This window comes from Ambystoma mexicanum, chromosome 1p (genome assembly GCF_040938575.1).
Source record: "Ambystoma mexicanum isolate Mex_15411 chromosome 1p, UKY_AmexF1_1, whole genome shotgun sequence".
Taxonomy (NCBI): domain Eukaryota; kingdom Metazoa; phylum Chordata; class Amphibia; order Caudata; family Ambystomatidae; genus Ambystoma; species Ambystoma mexicanum.
The window spans coordinates 532,323,873-532,340,437 of NC_090921.1; the positions used below are offsets into that span (position 1 = coordinate 532,323,873).

Sequence of the window (16,565 nt, forward strand, 5' to 3'; positions counted from 1 at the left end):
CATTTTAGCCAGTTCCTGTGATGATGGGGGTCAGTTCATGCTTAGCAATGTCCAGAAGCCATAAGCACAAGTACTCGCTAAGTAATCTCTAAGGTTAATGATAGAAACCAGCCAGCATGACTACAAAATGCAATTATGACATTCAATACAAGCAAAGATGTGCAATTAGGTATGCGATGTGTCATAATTGCATTATTGAATGATATGCCTCATGCTATGAGAAAGGTTGTGTCCACAAAAGAGTGACGACTTCTGGCATTAAAGACAGTTTGTTGAAGGTGTTATATTAGAACCTGCTGGGCTGCCAAAAGGAATGTAAGTGACACAGTTTAACCTAAGTAACTAGTGGCCAAGGAGTTATACATAAGAGGAGACAGTGATTAATGAAGAATGTGTCACATGTGCATTTAGTGATTAGAACCACTAGGTGAGCAGTTTGAGAGCATTTTTGTTGGCCTGCCCTTGACCCAGAAGATGATGTTTAATTGATCCAATTGCATTCAAATTAGATATATATGGTCTTTAGAAGACATGGGAGTGAAACAACGGAGAGTATCACTCTACCAACTGCAGGTCAATGGACAGGCAGAGTGGTTTAATCAAGTGTTGAATGATACTGAACAAACGGCCTTGCCAGGCAGTGATGATTTATTGGATTAAAGGAATAGTTCGCTCAAAAGTGTTATGGTCTTAAAATATGGGCAATAATAACAAATATATAATAAACATCTTTTCAATGAAAGTTTCTATGTACCATTTTACACAAATAATGTTTAAACCCCTTTAAAATCAAGCACTAGGAGGCGTCCATTTTGTGAAATGGATGAGCCTTCTGTGCCTGAGTTAATCTCTGCCCTCGCGGCACTAATGAAGCAAAAGCCACCTGCTGGTAGCTTTTATTAAAGCGGCTTTTGCTTCATTAGTACCAGAGAGCATAGAAGTGCTTTTAAAAATACAATGTTGTTGTAGTTATGATTGCCTTGATTAGAAAACCATAGAAATCATAAAAACAACGTTGGATTTATAATTGCAGTGGCTTTCACTTTGAGTCTCCCGGGCTCCCCCAGCTCGGAGGAGCGCGGGAGACTCAAAGTGAAAGACAGCATAATCATAAATACACAACGTTGTATTTATAATTGCATTGGCTTTCGCTTTGAGTCTCCCGGCTCGGAGGAGCCCGGCAGACTCAAAACAAAAGCCTCTGCAGACATAAATACAACACAGTTGTTTTTATAATTGCTGTGGTTTTCTTTTTAAGTTTCCCGGGCTCCTCCAGCCCGGGGGAGCCCGGAAAATTAGAAACAAAACCACTGCAATCATAAATACATATGATTGCAGTGGTTTTCTTTCTAAGTTTCCCGGGCTCCCCCGGCTCAGGAAGGCTTGGGAAACTAAAAAGAAAACCACAGCACTTATAAATACAACAAAGTTGTATTTATAAATGCAGGTTCTTTTCTTTTGTTTTGAGTCTCGTGGGCTCAATTGCAGTGGTTTTCTTTCTAAGTTTCCCAGGCTCCCCCAGCTCGGGGGAGTTCGAGAAACTAAAAAGAAAACCACAACATTTGGTTTGCATATAAAAAGTTAAAAAAATAAACACTTACCCGCAGCAGCCTTCCGGCCTGCATTCTCTGCTCTCCACGTCTCCAGTACTAATGAAGCAAAAGCCGCTGTAATAAAAGCTACTAGCAGGTGGCTTTTGCTTCATTAGTGCCACGAGGGCAGAGATTAACTCAAGCACAGGAGGCTCATCCATTTCACAAAATGGACGCCACCTAGTGCTTGATTGTAAAGGAGTTTAAACATTATTTGTGTAACATTTTACATAGGAACTTTCATTAAAAAGATGTTTATTATATATTTTTTATTATTGCCCATCTTTTAAGACCATTACATTGAGCACACTATTCCTTTAAGTGTATAAAGTCCTGGAAATGTACAGTTACCCCCCCATTCTGTATGTGTGATATAGTCAATATCAGGTTATCGGCGTGTGTGGACAAAGGGATTCCAAAGAACAGTGCACCAACCAGAGTGATTAATATGTTAAGCAAAGCTGCAAAGAAAAGTGATGGGAGAGTATGGAATGGGGAGAGAGTTGCCAGATCACAGCATGGGAATTGTTTTGGAAGAGAAACTCATGGATTCAGACTGGTGTGGAAAGTAGTTCATGTGAGAAAGCAGAGATTAATCAGAAGGAAGGACGTGGTGTACTACCTGTACTGATGAATTTAATGGAGGTTGATATTGGTCCCACAAATATGGCGGTTACCTGTTGCCTATGTACAGTGCTGTGTCTCTTTGTCATGTTAAGGTGAAATCATGGGAGATCATCATAACATGACAAAATCAAGGTTATGCTCTGCAAGTGGCAGTTGGAGTGGGGCCTACATAAGGAGGTTTACATTGTTGTCTGCTAATAAACTTTGATTGATCTCGAAGTACTGTGACCTATGTGTTACAGACTAGAACCTTGACTACAAGACCTACCAACAAAAACATAGCTCTCATGACCAGCTCACCCACTCTTTCCTATGCTTATATATTAAGACTATTGTTTGTCTCTTTCTTTGACACTGTTATGGCACGCCTGTGTTGAGCACTGATCATTTCGAATCCATCTCTGGCCCTGCTTATTCCAATGTGGAACTTGGCTGTCCTACACAGGTCGGAAATGAAAAGACAATGTTGTGGCCAAGGACTTGCACAACATATGGAGCTCTAAATGGGATCTGCTGCAGGGTATATGTGTTTATTTGATGAATAGTAACACATTTCTGTCTGTTTCCAACACTGTAGGCTATGGTCTTCTGTGTGGTTGTATGTTACATAAATATACAATTGAACTCGTTGAGCACAAACAAGTTCTTCACTCCCTTGATGTCCATTGTATCATGCCAAAGCAACAGCGAATTTTTCCTGTACATGTTAGGGGGTCCTTTTAGGCTTGCTGGTGTGTCCCCACAGGAGGAATGAGGGAAATGAGAGGACCCTCTCAGCTAAGCAGTCTGACAGAGAAGGGTGACATTATCTGGCTATTAATAGTAGAGCGAATATTAATGACAGTCCCCTTAGTCACATTTCTTTATATCAGACTGTATATTAATGGCACCTCAATACAACATTAAAATTACTCAGAAATAAAAACATCTCTTTATAAACCAGTCCGTATATTAAAAGGTGCAGTTTCTTCACACAGGAGCATACACTAGGGAGCACACAGCCACAGCTATTTAGACCAGAGGGAACATGAATGAGGCCCCAGACCCACTTTAATGAGCTTCTAGCACTATTGGGTTAGAATATATGAATTAACGTGCCACCAACACTATTTCTTTATAACGGAGAGCATATTAATAGCCTCCCCATCCACATCTATTTATAATAGAGTCCCCTCCCTACATCTCATTATCATCATGAAAAGCTTTATTTCAGAAAATCAACCATAAAAGCATAAACAATCGATACATTGAAGAGATCATCATTTAATCATTAGAGCACTGCAGCACGGAATAAGAAAAGACAAGCTCAAACGTTTCATTATGCCAAGAGGCATGTCCCCGAGCACCCAGCTCCCCATAAGGGCAGAGCTCTGCAGATCAGTAGTGTTGTGCATTCTGTGCTCCACAGAGATTTAGAGAGTTCATTGCCTTCAACCAATTATCAGTTAATTTACCGAGTGTCAAGGGACGTAAGTGATCTTTCCGTCGTCACTTGCATGGGCGTAACTTAAGGGGGGACAGGGGTGTTTGCCCCACCCCAACTTTCATGGCACACCATTGTGTCCCCATTCATTTGGCTGGGTCACATTTTAAACAGATGTCATTTCCCCCACCCAACTTTTTCAGAAAAGTTCCTCCACTGGTCACTTGCAACATTGGAGCTCCTGTCTCAAGAGGGATTTCTTCAAAGACCAAGTGAAAGGGCAATGCAACTGGGGAAGAGTCATGCCCACCAAACCTGAGAAGTGACTGCCAGTGCTAGGCCTAGTGTCTTTCCAGAAGCACCCGCCTGCTGGGTGTCTTCCTAGATGCCGTCTGGCCTGACCTCAACCCTGGGCCTGGCCTGAGGTATTAGTGCCATGGCACAGGCTGCCTAGCTAGGGGCCTAAGCTGCTTCACGCAGGCTTGCTAATGTAACTACCTTGATGAAGGCGTACCCCGCCCCGTTGTCCGTGATGGTCAGCCCAAGGGCATCCTCCGTCTTGGTTATCTCCACCTCCTTGGTCTCCCCTCGGACGTGTGCGAAGATGAAGTCCTCCAGCCCGATCTGGCCACCTAGCAGCTTCTGCATGTCCACCTTGTGGGTGTTGAGGGTGCAGAACAGGATCTGTGTAAAAGAAACACATACACGTCTTTATTGCAAACCATGTTGTCATTAGCATGATATTAACTGTCATGCAAAGCAATCGCCACACTCGTTGAAGGGCACTTTTAATTGGTTATTTATAATACGCTTAATACCCAGGGGTTTCTAAACGCGGACCCGGGGATCGAACCTGTGTTGCACTGCGCAATCCAAGTCGAGCGCGTTGCCCTGGAGCTATCCTCCTGAGACAACTTGCACACAGCTCTGCACCTCCATCCTTACATGTAATGGCCCCTGGAATTCAGGTTCCTGATCCCCAGACTATGTGACAATGGTATCAGGTAATAATATCGCCATATATATGGTCGCCGTAAATAATATCGCCGGGAAAATGTTGTGGCGATATTATTTGGGTGACCATATATATGGCGACAGGGGCAAACAAAAAAAAAATTTTTTTCAAGAAAAAAAAAAGTTTGGGGGTTGCAGGGGTGTCCCCCGCATGTTCCATGCAATAATGTCGCCACAAAAAACAGCAATTTTTCGGCGATATTTTTGCATGGCGAGATTTTTGTGCCGACATTATTACATGGAACCGTGACAATGCACCTTACCCCTGCAATAACACCAGTATTCTTGTACCGTAAGACTTACCAGTCGCACCCTCGCATTCCCAGTTGTTGCAGCTATTGTGGACAGTAATAGAAGAATGTGAGTGCATATGTGTGGGGGAAATGACAGTCAAAGTGGAAGTTGGTGTTGGGGGAAAGATATCTTAGGTTCTGGGGTAGCTTATGTAGGATGGCACTTGGGCCTCCTTGTTGACGCTGAATCTCTACAATATGGATGCGTACATTTGAGCTGCGAATTTTAGGAAACTAATGAACAGCTTCAATTAACTCTGCAATCTTCCTCTCCATGTGGCGACGGGGATGGCATCGAGGTCACAGAGTCTGATATAAAAGGGCTCCACTTGTCACAGTGAGAGGCTGAAGTTTGGCAACCTGTTAGAGCACCAAAGAGGCACCGGCTGAACTAACAGATCTGCGAAAGGTTTGCAGCAGCCTTGGAGGCCAGATGACATGTTCCTTAACCTGGTGTGTCCGTTCTTCGGATGTGCAATCACTGACTTCCCTTGCTGCCTTGCTCTGTGGTCTCAGAAGAATGAGAATGTGTTGTAGAGCTGCAATAGTTTGCCACATGATTACATTTCTTTTACCCCGTGTGGGTGAGCCATTGGTAATGGGTGCTTAGTGGTCGAAGTGAGCGGGAACGGACGGGAGCGGGGCTCCTATACTTTTTGGAATTAAGTTTTACAGCTCCTATACTTTTATTTTAAAAAGAAACCGTTCCGGAACGGTTTCGTTTTAAAATAACAGTGTAGGAAGAGGTTGAAACTTGCACTGTCAGTGCACTGCACTGAACATTCCCTTAAACTGCAGGCAAATGTGGTTGGGGGGTTGTATTGTGTGTGGGAGGGGGCAGGGCGATGGGGTTAGTGAGGAGCGGGGCAGGCTAGCAGGGAACATAGTTCCACTACTTCTTTTCTTACACTTCGACCACTTTGGCTAAACACTTTTATTCAATAATAAAAAGGGTTGGAAAAGGCCTCCCTGTCCCTATATCTAGGAGGGATTTCCCTGCACCAAAAGAAACTAGTGAAATTGTCAGGCAGCCAGAAATTATAGTGTTAGTCACTATTTAGTCACTATTGTGTCTGCAAAACCTACTTCTGTCCCTACAACTAATACTCTAAGAATAATGTGCAAGGAAGTCTTTTCTCAAAGTCTAAAGTGTTCATAGTATTTTCGCCAAACAGAAAGCTTCTCAGCTTTGCTGGTGTTTAAGTAAAGAAAGTAATATTCCGAAATATAACGTTCTAAGTGGCGCTCCTTTCCCCTAGACTTCTTAATCTCCTTTAACGCTGTTTAGTATATGAAGGAGTGTCTCTTGTACATCCTCCTGGCTTCTTGCCACCTTAAGGTCTTTAAAAAAAGTGGGGATCCTTTTTATCAGTCTTAGAGTCATAGGTTTCCTGCTTTTGGTTTCATGTGTGGGCGGAGCCCAGACTTCCAGGAATATGGTGGCATGATTCTTCCTCTTGTCAAATTATGACATTTTTATATCATGTTTTCGTTAGCTCATTTATTAGAAATGGAATCCTTTTATGTTTTGACTTCTCATATGGATACACGTTTTCTTCTTGCGCAATGTTGTTGTTTTGCCTTGGTTTACTCTCCTGCCAATTAGGCAGTTGTCTCTGTGTTATTTCAGAGTCCCAGAACCTCTTTGTGAGGTGCGGGTCCTCGACTCGCACAATGGCGTTAGCTCCCCTCGATTCACTCTCCTGCCAAGTAGACACCTCTCTCGAGCTTTCCTCAGGGTCCCAGACCCACTTCTTGAGGTGTGGGTCCTCGACTCACACAGTGGCACTGTCTCCTCATGTTTCACTCTCCTGCCAAGTGGACAACTCTCTCAAGCCTTTATCAGTGTCCCAGACCTTCTTGTTGAGGTGCGGGCCCTCGACTCACACAGTGGTGTTGTCTCCCCTTGGTTCACTCTCCTGCTAAGTGGACAACTCTCTCAGGCTTCCTTCAGGGTCCTCGACCCTCTCTTTGCGGTTCACTTGCTTAGCCTTGTACCTCCCCAGACCTTGTGCAGCTCCTGAGCAACCCACATACCTTTTTCTTCTGCCCCGGTCGGTACGGGTGTTCTTTGTGCTTCGGCTGCTTCCTTGGAGGCTCCAGTGGCTGTCAGGGCTATGTGGCAGTCGCAGCAGTTCGTTTGGTGTCTGCTCCTTCCCGACCTGCTGTCCTTTACCCAGGATCGTCTGCCAGTGAAATGGAATCCTGGAGATCTCACACGGCAGTAACGTGAGTGGTCCTGGCATCGAGCACCTCTCGCGCTGTTCCCCTCTGTGTTTGGCTTCCCAGGGGCTAGCACTCGTCTCGCTCTCCACTTCCCAGCTTGTGGCTGAGGTTGAACCCCTTCGAAACTCTCAGGAGGGATAATTATACTACTGCGGGCCAATAACTGATTTCTGCAGTCTGGATGGCTCATTCTGTTTCTCAGGCATATTCCTTGCACTCGCGGTCCTGCTTCTCGTCCCAGTACTAGCCTTAAAGCTATATGGCCCACTGACAAAACTGCCACATGCCTGTGTGGGTCTTGATAAACAGCGTCTGGGATGGAGGTCAAACTCTGGAACGTGTGTCATGGTGAAACATATGTCGCTGGGGAATGTTTGTTACTGTTTGACTTTTTTAGTTAAATCCATATGATCTAAGAAAGTCAAGAGGTCATGTAGGGAAAAGCTACCAAAGTTTGAATTATGAATCAGTATATTTGAATGAATGGGCCCTTCCAATTGATGCCCAGGCCCCTGTCTCAGCCCCAATTGCTCAAAAGTGCTCAGGCCTACACCGATCCAAGGGAAAAGACCTGGGAGCAAGCTTCTGACAAGGTAAAGAGTTGCATAAGAAGCTCTGAGGGGCTCTGGGGACCTTCTCCAAATGAGATCCAGGGTGAGGCTATAGACATGGTGCTCATTCTGCTCTCTGCAGGTGTGGCAGAGAAATCCCATTTCAACAAACAGATAAGCAGTTTGAGACAGTGACAGTGGCTGAGGAAGGTGTTTGTGCAGCCTGCTTGCTATTTCGCTCTTGGACACGGAGTCAAAACACCATCACGGCGCGGACCGCCGCAGAGTCTCACAGAGTCCGCAGTTTGAGGCAGTGACAGTGGTAGAGGAAGGAGTTTGTGCATTCTGCTTGCTATTTAGTTCTTGGAGGAGGAGTCTAATCCCTGTCTCGGTGTAGAGCGCTGCAAAGTATCGCAGAGTCCGCATTTTGCGGCAGTGACAGAAGAAGGAGTTTGTGTAGTCGGCTTGCTATTTCGTTCTTGGAGGAGGAGTCAAACCCCCATCTTGCGCGGAGCACTGTAGAGTCTCGCATCGCAGAGTCTGCCGTTTGAGGCAGTGACAGTGTCAGAGAAAGGAGTTTGTGCCATCTGCTTGCTATTTTGTTCTTGGAGGAGGAGTCAAAACCCCATCTCAGTGTGGAGCGCTGTGGAGTCTTGCAGAGTCTGCAGTTTGAGGCAGTTCGAGGCAATGAGTGGTGTGCGATCAACTAATGGTTGAGTGGCTTGATGGAACACTGTGAGTACGCAAGGCTGACTTGTGGCGGGGGTTAAGCTTAAATGCTGTGTTTTCGATTCTTTTCCCACCCTTCCAGTGACATTAATTCCCCTCCTCTCATGGCCACTTACAACCTTTGCACCCACTCTGTTACTTTGTCCCTGCCAAACTTTCCCCTCCCAGTGACTTCGCCGGCTTTGGGTACCTCGGCTCCTCCTCATGTCCAGGAAATCCAACTTCAATGTCCTGATCCCTCCTCCACGGAGGGTGAGCAAGCCACCCTTTCAATTGAGCCTGAAGCCCTGTTGGTCTCGGATTCTGCACCAAAGTCAATTTCAGCCGCTTTGGCTACGGTCATACCCACAAGCGGGGGCTTAATTTAACCACCCCCTGCCAGTAATTTACATTTTTCCACCATGGCGACCATTGGTAGGGGGCACGGAACGCTCCTACGGCCTGCTCAACTGAGGAACTTATTATTGGATGTAGTCCCCCCCTTTTCCTCCCCTATTCTGAGGCAAGTGTGCTTTTATCCTGTCCCACAAGCTTCAACACCGATGTTTGCAAGAGCTAATGCGGGTCCTCCCAACTCTGCTCCCTCAAGGGTCCCGCCGCAGGCTGTAGGGGAGAATGTTTTTCATTTTGGGAAATCCCACTGTCAATCATTTTTGTGTCAAAACAAAACTAATATAATATTCCCGCTGTTAATTTGACATTCTGCTGACCCTGGCATAATCTCTGATGTACCCGATAATGAGAATGACTCCTTCCTAGCTCTCCTTACAAAAAACAAGGAGATCCTTAAAGAGATTACGAATTTGGAACTCGACTTCTTCTTCAACGAGGAGAGAGCCTGGTCCTCTATGTTCCCATCAAGAACCACCAGAAGTGGAGTCCACTCACCCCACAATAGGAACATTTCCACTTCAGCATTTGAGGAACCGGAACAGGACAGAATTGGTCTGGTGAACCAATGACCTTCCTCTTCACCATCATTGGTAGCCAAGACTCTCCAGGGAACTTCAAAGGCCCTCTCTACACTGGACGTACCCCTCAATCAGAAAGGATAATCTGTACTGTTGTGAAAGGTACTGGGGCTTGCTCAGCTAAGAAATCAATGCCTCTATGCAATATGTGTGTTGGCACCCAACTGGAACTAAAAGCACTATATGACCAGCAGGAACTGGTCTCGATTGTGTTTGAATGAATACTAAAGCCCTTACAGAGAAAATGTCCTTTGTAGAATCCTTCATCAAAGATCACCAATGGTCTATGCTGTTTGATTTTGTGTCCAGACCGGCCCCCTCTGAGGGGACAGGGACGCATGGTCTTGGGCCTTTGCCCTACATTCACAGCTAAGTACAACCTTGGAAGAAAATGACGAGGTTGGATGCTGTCTGCTGCATCTGGATGCTGCCGCGGCTAGTTTCTTCGAGGACTCTCAAGGATTCATGGTAGAAGCAGACTCTCATATTGACCCAGTCCTAATGTAAATGGCAGAGGCTCTATTGCGTGAAGGGAGGGTGGAGGTGTGCCATAATGATGCTGAAGTGGTTGGGTTGGCTGAGTCATTTCTGGCATCTCAGAAGCCTATTTGGGATTTGAGGTCCCTCCACAGTGAGGTCAAAGAAAGTTTCTCTGCCACCCATGACTAAACAACTGGCAGTGTCTGTAGAACCACTAAATGGTGGCCAGGCCTTAAAGAAATAAAAAAACAGGAAAACCACCATAGGAATGTGGGTAGTGGCTCAAGAAAATTCCTCAGGAACTTATCACTTCCGAGCCTCCCCTTTGAACCGCACGCTCTGCAGTTGCACCAACCTAAACTCCAGCACTGCCGTTTGGCATTACATGCACCAACGGTGTCCTGACCTGGAAACCAGCTCCTTGGGTTGACTCCGGTAAGGGATGCTGAGATCGTTGATTCAACAGAACAAGTCCAACTCCATGGTATAGTGGGGAGTGGTGACGGGGAAGTCTCTACACCACCTACCCTCCCTACCCCTGTCGGTGCTACCCCTGGAGGCTTTGGGGCCTCTCCAGAGATAATAATGCCAACTTGTAGAGAGTTGTCTCAGGGTCCTATAGCTCCCGGGGTGGACCGGACTGCATTGCTGGCGATGAAAATAATCGGCCCTTTGGGGCTTCCCGGTCCAGTCCCGTGGCCGACAGGAGCACCCACCCCATTTTCTTAATATTGGCAGAGAGGCGCTCCAATGTTCTAAATGAGGTTACAGTGGACCCGGCACTGCCAGCCCAGCGGGAGACATTGAATATGCAACTACTTCTATTGTGGGCCCTAAAGGATTGCATTCAACTAACACTGAATAGGGCGGCTGTCTTGAAGCTACTTACCAAAGTGCCAACCTTGTCTCACCTGAGCTCAGTTGACATCAAGCAGGTGGAATTCTGGAATAATCTGAGATTAGACAAAGTAATTCTTCACTTTGCATCTCGCTTGGTCCTCGACCAGGTTCTTGCAGCCATGGCCCAATTGGAATCTTGGGGCTTCTGTATAACACCATATCTGGGCACCCAACAAACTCTAGTTCCCGCTCTACTTCGGTCACTGGTACTGCTGCTCCTACTATTGAGCCCTCAGGAGCAGTTCAACCAACCTATTATGACAATCACCTGCCCGCGAGAAGGCTCGACAGAACGACTTGCCATCAACCACTTAACGGGACACAGGGATTCTAAAGAAGGCAAGGACTGGAGCTGGGTGGCAGCCTGTTTGAATGCCTTTAACAACTAGCAACTAGAAGGAAACACAACCACCTCTTTCACACTAATCAAGTGTTTGTCGTAGGATTCTAGAGGTTACTCCAATTTGCTGTCCCAAAGGGCCTCACCCATTCTTGAGACTGACCTCTTCTGCATCCAAGAATAATGCTGGCTTCTTGAGTCCCCGAATGTGGACGGATATCAATGTCTGCTGAACCCGGCATATAAGGGTACTAAGGGAAGACAAACCTCCAGATTATTGTTTGGCATTTGGAATGATATTGGTACAACAGCAAATTCATATGCCTCGCCTAATGCTTTCATTCAGGCAGTTCACCTGACTTGGAACAAGGATATATATGTCGATATGCCCCCCACTCTAGTGCTTAACCTGTACTGGAATCCTAATGTAATAACGAAAGAATCTTTTTTGGGGGCTACTGAAGATCTAATTTTTGAGTGGAAAAATGTGAATAATGGCAACTCTATCCTGTTATGTGGTGATTTGAACGCACTGGGCCTCATTACGACCCAGGCGGAAAACCATGGTGCTAAGAGCACCATGGTCCATGCCGGTAACTTACCGACTCCGCCATGGAGAAAGGGGGAATTACCACCCCATTACAAGGTTGGCTGGGCGGCAATTCCCCCTACCTCCATGGCCCTTCCCCATTCCCATTTTTGCCCCATAGGGCTTAATGGGAATGGGGAAGGTGCTAAGTACGGTACCGCAAATTGCGGTACCGTACTTAGCAGCAAGGTCCCTTTGCGGGTCCCTACTTTAACGGCTGGTGTAGACCAGCCGTTAAGGTCGGGTCCCGCAAAGGCACCTCGTAATCAGGCGCTAATGGGTTAACGGCGCCGGAGCCTTTTACGGCGCTGTTAACCCATTAGCGCCAGGGTCATAATGAGGCCCACTGTGTTTAAATATTACTGACGTGAGTGGCCTGACTCATACTGTTGCGGCAAGGAAGCCTGGGAATGAATAGAAGGAGGTCATGAGTGCCTGGGACTTGAATATGCTGAATCGTATGATCACGGGAGATATGCCGCCAAATCCTACCTGGCATCCAGTTAGTTCCAGTAGTATTCTGGACTACTTCTTTGTCTCTGGCGAAATCCTGCAGACAGTTAAATCTATCACAATAAAAAAAACAGACCTTTAGCGATCATTAATCCTTGTCCATGGAGCTAAAGGTGGCAAAACGGGGAGAAAATAATCTCCGGTATGAACAAAATATGGAGGTGACAGTGGGAGAGAATAGAATTCGGTGGCAGAGGGTGAGTATGGTTAGGTTCTATGGCATTCTTGAGCGCCTGTTCCCTCTAAACAAACTGGAGTGGGCCCTGTTAAATGCCCCAAATAAAGATGTGCTAGACCGGATTGATAAGGCTATGCCTTGACCCAGTAATAGAGGCACCATTTTGAGAAATCATGCCTTTGATCCTACTATTCAGACAAAGAAAAGAGACTCTGCCCCCCTCAGAGAGTGTCCAGAGAAAGTTCCTGAAGTGGAAAATATAAATAATGGCTTTGCTTCTATAAATACGACGCTATGCTGAATGATGCTCAAGAGATGATGCAGTTGGTTTCCTCAAAAGATACATCTTCCTTCTGGCGAGTAATCAATAACCTAGTGACACCATCATCTAACTCCCTGATTAAGCCTATCGGAGAGCATGGATGTATTGATCACTTCACGAGAATATATAAAGGCGACTGTGTGGGGGAATGACAGTGCCAGGAACCTACTTCAGGTCTATGGCATCTGGCATTTTCAGAGGGTCAAATAAGCTCCCTTATCTCACGCAGTGAGAACACGCGCTCCCCGGGGCCCGACGGTCTGTCTGAGTTCTAAAACTCGATCCCGACCTATGAGCGCATATTTTGGGCCTAATCTTTAGCAAAATTACATCACCAGCAACCATGCCAAAAACATGGACTCAGTCCATCATAGTACCAATCTTTAAAAAGGGACAACGCAGGCTACTGTGTAATTATAGACCTATAGAGCTAATGGATATTCCCGCAAAAATCTATGCAAGTATAGTGTTGAAAGAACTAACGGATTGGGCCCAAGATGCGGGCAGATTAGACGTGCTACAGACAGGCTTTAGGAAAGGCACGAAGACAAACGCAAACATATTCATCTTGGGCTTGTTAAAGAATGAGGCGAGGTCGAGACCTGTCTATATGCTGTTCTTCGACTTCGTCATGGCATTCGACAGCATTGATTGAACTTGCTTGTGGGCTAAACTCAGAAATTGGGTCTGTCCTGTCCACTTCCTAGAGATCTTGGTGGCTCTCCATTCTGCCACCTCTATTACAGTGCGCTTAAATGCTCAAGGTAAGCTCTCATTGACTATCATTACTATGTGTGGCCTGAAGCTGGGTTGTGTCTTGGCTCCTCTACTCTTCACCCTCTTCATCTCATATCTTGCTGAAATCTTCAAAAACATTTGCAGTTTCTCACCAAATTTAGCATTCACTTGCTTGGACTACATGCTATATGCTGATGACCTTATCCTTTTTGACTACATGCAATCGGTTTGCAGCACAAGGTCGATGCCCTGGCTAAATACGCTGACTTAAATCCCTTAAGTATCAACATAACAAAATCACAGATACTAACATTTAGGCCAGGAATGAAACAAAAATATAGGAACTTTCAGTGGAATATTGGTGGCTCGCCTCTTGCAAAGGTTTCAAACTTCTGCTACATGGGATCTAGAATCCTTGAACTCCACAAGAAAACAGAGCTTCAAAGTTACCAACGCTCCAAGATATTAAAGCTCGCAACTCAAGCCTGTGCTGTGAACCAGAAATTCAGCCACTTTTTCCTGACCCCGGTCCTAGAATTTTACGAAGGTTGTACCATCGGTAACCTACAAGGGTGAGAACTGGGGCCTCCCGCCCTTAGTGGATTGTGATGCCTTGGAGGGTCTGTTTTGGAGGAGGGTATTACACCTACCAAATGGTGTTCCGGCGGCAGTAATCGGATATGAGTTGGGATTATCTTCGATAAAATTTCATCTATAGTGGAAGAACCTCTCACTGCTGAAAAATATTCATTGTGCCAAGGAGGGGTCAATTTGGTGGCTGTTAAAGCAACTGCTACACAAATAATCTTGGATTGGCCTCCAAAACTGGGAAACAGAGTGTGAGCTGATTTGCAAAAAGTGTGACATCTCGAAAGACACACTATAATCCAACCCAGATGAAAAGGAGACTCAAAGAGTGGGACTGGATTGACACAATTAGCAAAGCCAGAACCTATCATCTGTATGCTGACTTGCTTTTGATGTCAGGCCAGTCGGAACCTGTGCCGAATATTTGAGTAGGTCGCCCAGTCGATTATGGCGATCAAGGGTGATGAGATTAAGATTGAATTTGATCCACACTAATGACATTCTGGGTGTTTGGAGCAAGGTTCCGAGAGAGCTGAGAGTTTGCTGCTTCTGCTTTTCCTCTGTAGAGGTGGAGACGCTACGCCACGTAGTGTTGCCCTGGGGATCATTAGGTATACTTTGGACACTTAATTCAACCCTTTGTGCAGCTTCACCCTGGCATAGTATTGCAGCTGATTATGAACTCTTGTGGTCCTAATAAATGGATGGCTGCTGCGATTTTAAAAAGAAGTCCTAGACACACTTGAAGGGTAATACGACCAACATAATATTCATTTTGGTTATGCACTCCTTTTCACGAGTTGCTAGGCTGTATTATTTGTTATTTCTTTATTTCTTTTGCTTCTATATGTATATTAAATGTGACGTGATACTGTTTATTTATTCTTTTGTTCTCTTTTTTCTTGTAAATGTTTTACATGAATTATTAGCTTGTAATTTGTATTTTAAATGAAATATTACATGTACTTCTTCTTACGTTTGTCAAAGGTTACGTGTTCATTAAAAATTCAATTTAAAAAAACGGATCCTGACTCTATCTCTCAGGTGACTGAAGATGAAACTAAGCTGCAAACAGGGACTTGTGCACCAGAGACCCTTGCCAGAGACCAGCAGGATTGTCCCCATGATCATGATGACCATTGGGTGTGCAGCTGGGCCCTGGTATCCCTTACTTCCATGTGTCAAAAAAATGTACATGACAAATGATGTCTGGTATTGAAAGTGATGCATGGATGGGTTTGTCTTGTGGGTTTGTCCCTCTGGTTCTCCATGCATGGTAGGAGAATATTGGTGTCTGTGAGTGACTGACAGCTCAGGGAATGTTGGTTGAGTGTGATGCATGTATGGTTCCATGAATGACAGTTGGACCTGAGGAGGTATGCAAGATGATGGACTGGTGTCCTGTCCCGTGGCTTTCCTCAAACCAAAGGAATAACTGGATTCCTACAGTTCTATATAAATAAAGCAATATATTTCATCATGCCCTAGAACCTGCATGTACCTGCCAGAATGATGCCTGTTTTTGAGATCTAGCAGAATCCTAATCCTAGAACCCATCTTTGATTCATCAAGAGGTCCAATGATGGGGCGTTGTGAACTCTGTCATTGTTTCCACCCAAGGCAAGTCACTAGCGAGCCCATACACTTGTGTGGGCTACATCATTACCCAGTGTTTCAACCAGAACTTTATTTGTGCAATTTCCATAAACTGCATTGCTATGGGCATCTTCAATGGTAACATTATGCATTCATAACATGTTCCCCTTTCCCATCCATGAAACAATAACATGACATCATGTCATCTTTGAACACTAAAATGATAATTCCCCACACCCATCAGGTCCGCACAACCCAACACATCCTCTTTCCGCTGCTTTAGATATTTGCTAATCCTCTTCTTCTGGTAGTATATCTAGTGCTTTTAATCGCTCCAGGATGTAGAGTTTATTAATATCTTTGACAGCATATTCTAAAAAGGGCTTCCATATCTTACCAATTCTTTTCATGTAATTGTGGATAATTGCAGTTGGCTTCTCCATACTAATGGTTTCCCATACCATACGGTACCACTGTGTCGTTGAGGGGGCCTCTTGCTTCCGTCCATGTCGCACAATACAAAGTTTAGCACATAGCACCAGCTTAGCGCAAAGTATGCCTACCTACCTTCCCCCCAAGTGTAGTCTCTTCTGATGCTGGGATGTTTAGTATCGCTAGGGACATATCTAGTTTAACATTAAGCCCTAAAATCTCGATATTTACTCCCAAATATCTAACGGGTCCCTTTGTCCACCCAAATGGGACTTTAGGCTTCAGTTGCTCACAGTCTGCTTGTTCCACCGTCAGGTTCAGGATCTCTGACTTTGAAATGTTCACCTTAAAACCTGATACCTGGGAGATTCTCCTATCTCTCCCAGTATTCCCTGCTGCGATCCTTCTGGATCAGTCACCATCAATATCATCCGTGAATAAGCCAATTTTATGTTGCGACCCA

General features: G+C 45.3%; 1 protein-coding gene across 1 annotated transcript in view; it reads right to left on the reverse strand.

Moving 5' to 3' along the window:
* GIPC3 (GIPC PDZ domain containing family member 3) overlaps positions 1–16,565 on the reverse strand; it is a 353,263-nt gene that overhangs the window by 247,949 nt on the left and 88,749 nt on the right. The window contains exon 2 of the mRNA XM_069649438.1: positions 4,141–4,326. Coding sequence (XP_069505539.1) covers positions 4,141–4,326 — 186 coding nt within the window. The remainder of the gene's footprint in view (positions 1–4,140; positions 4,327–16,565) is intronic.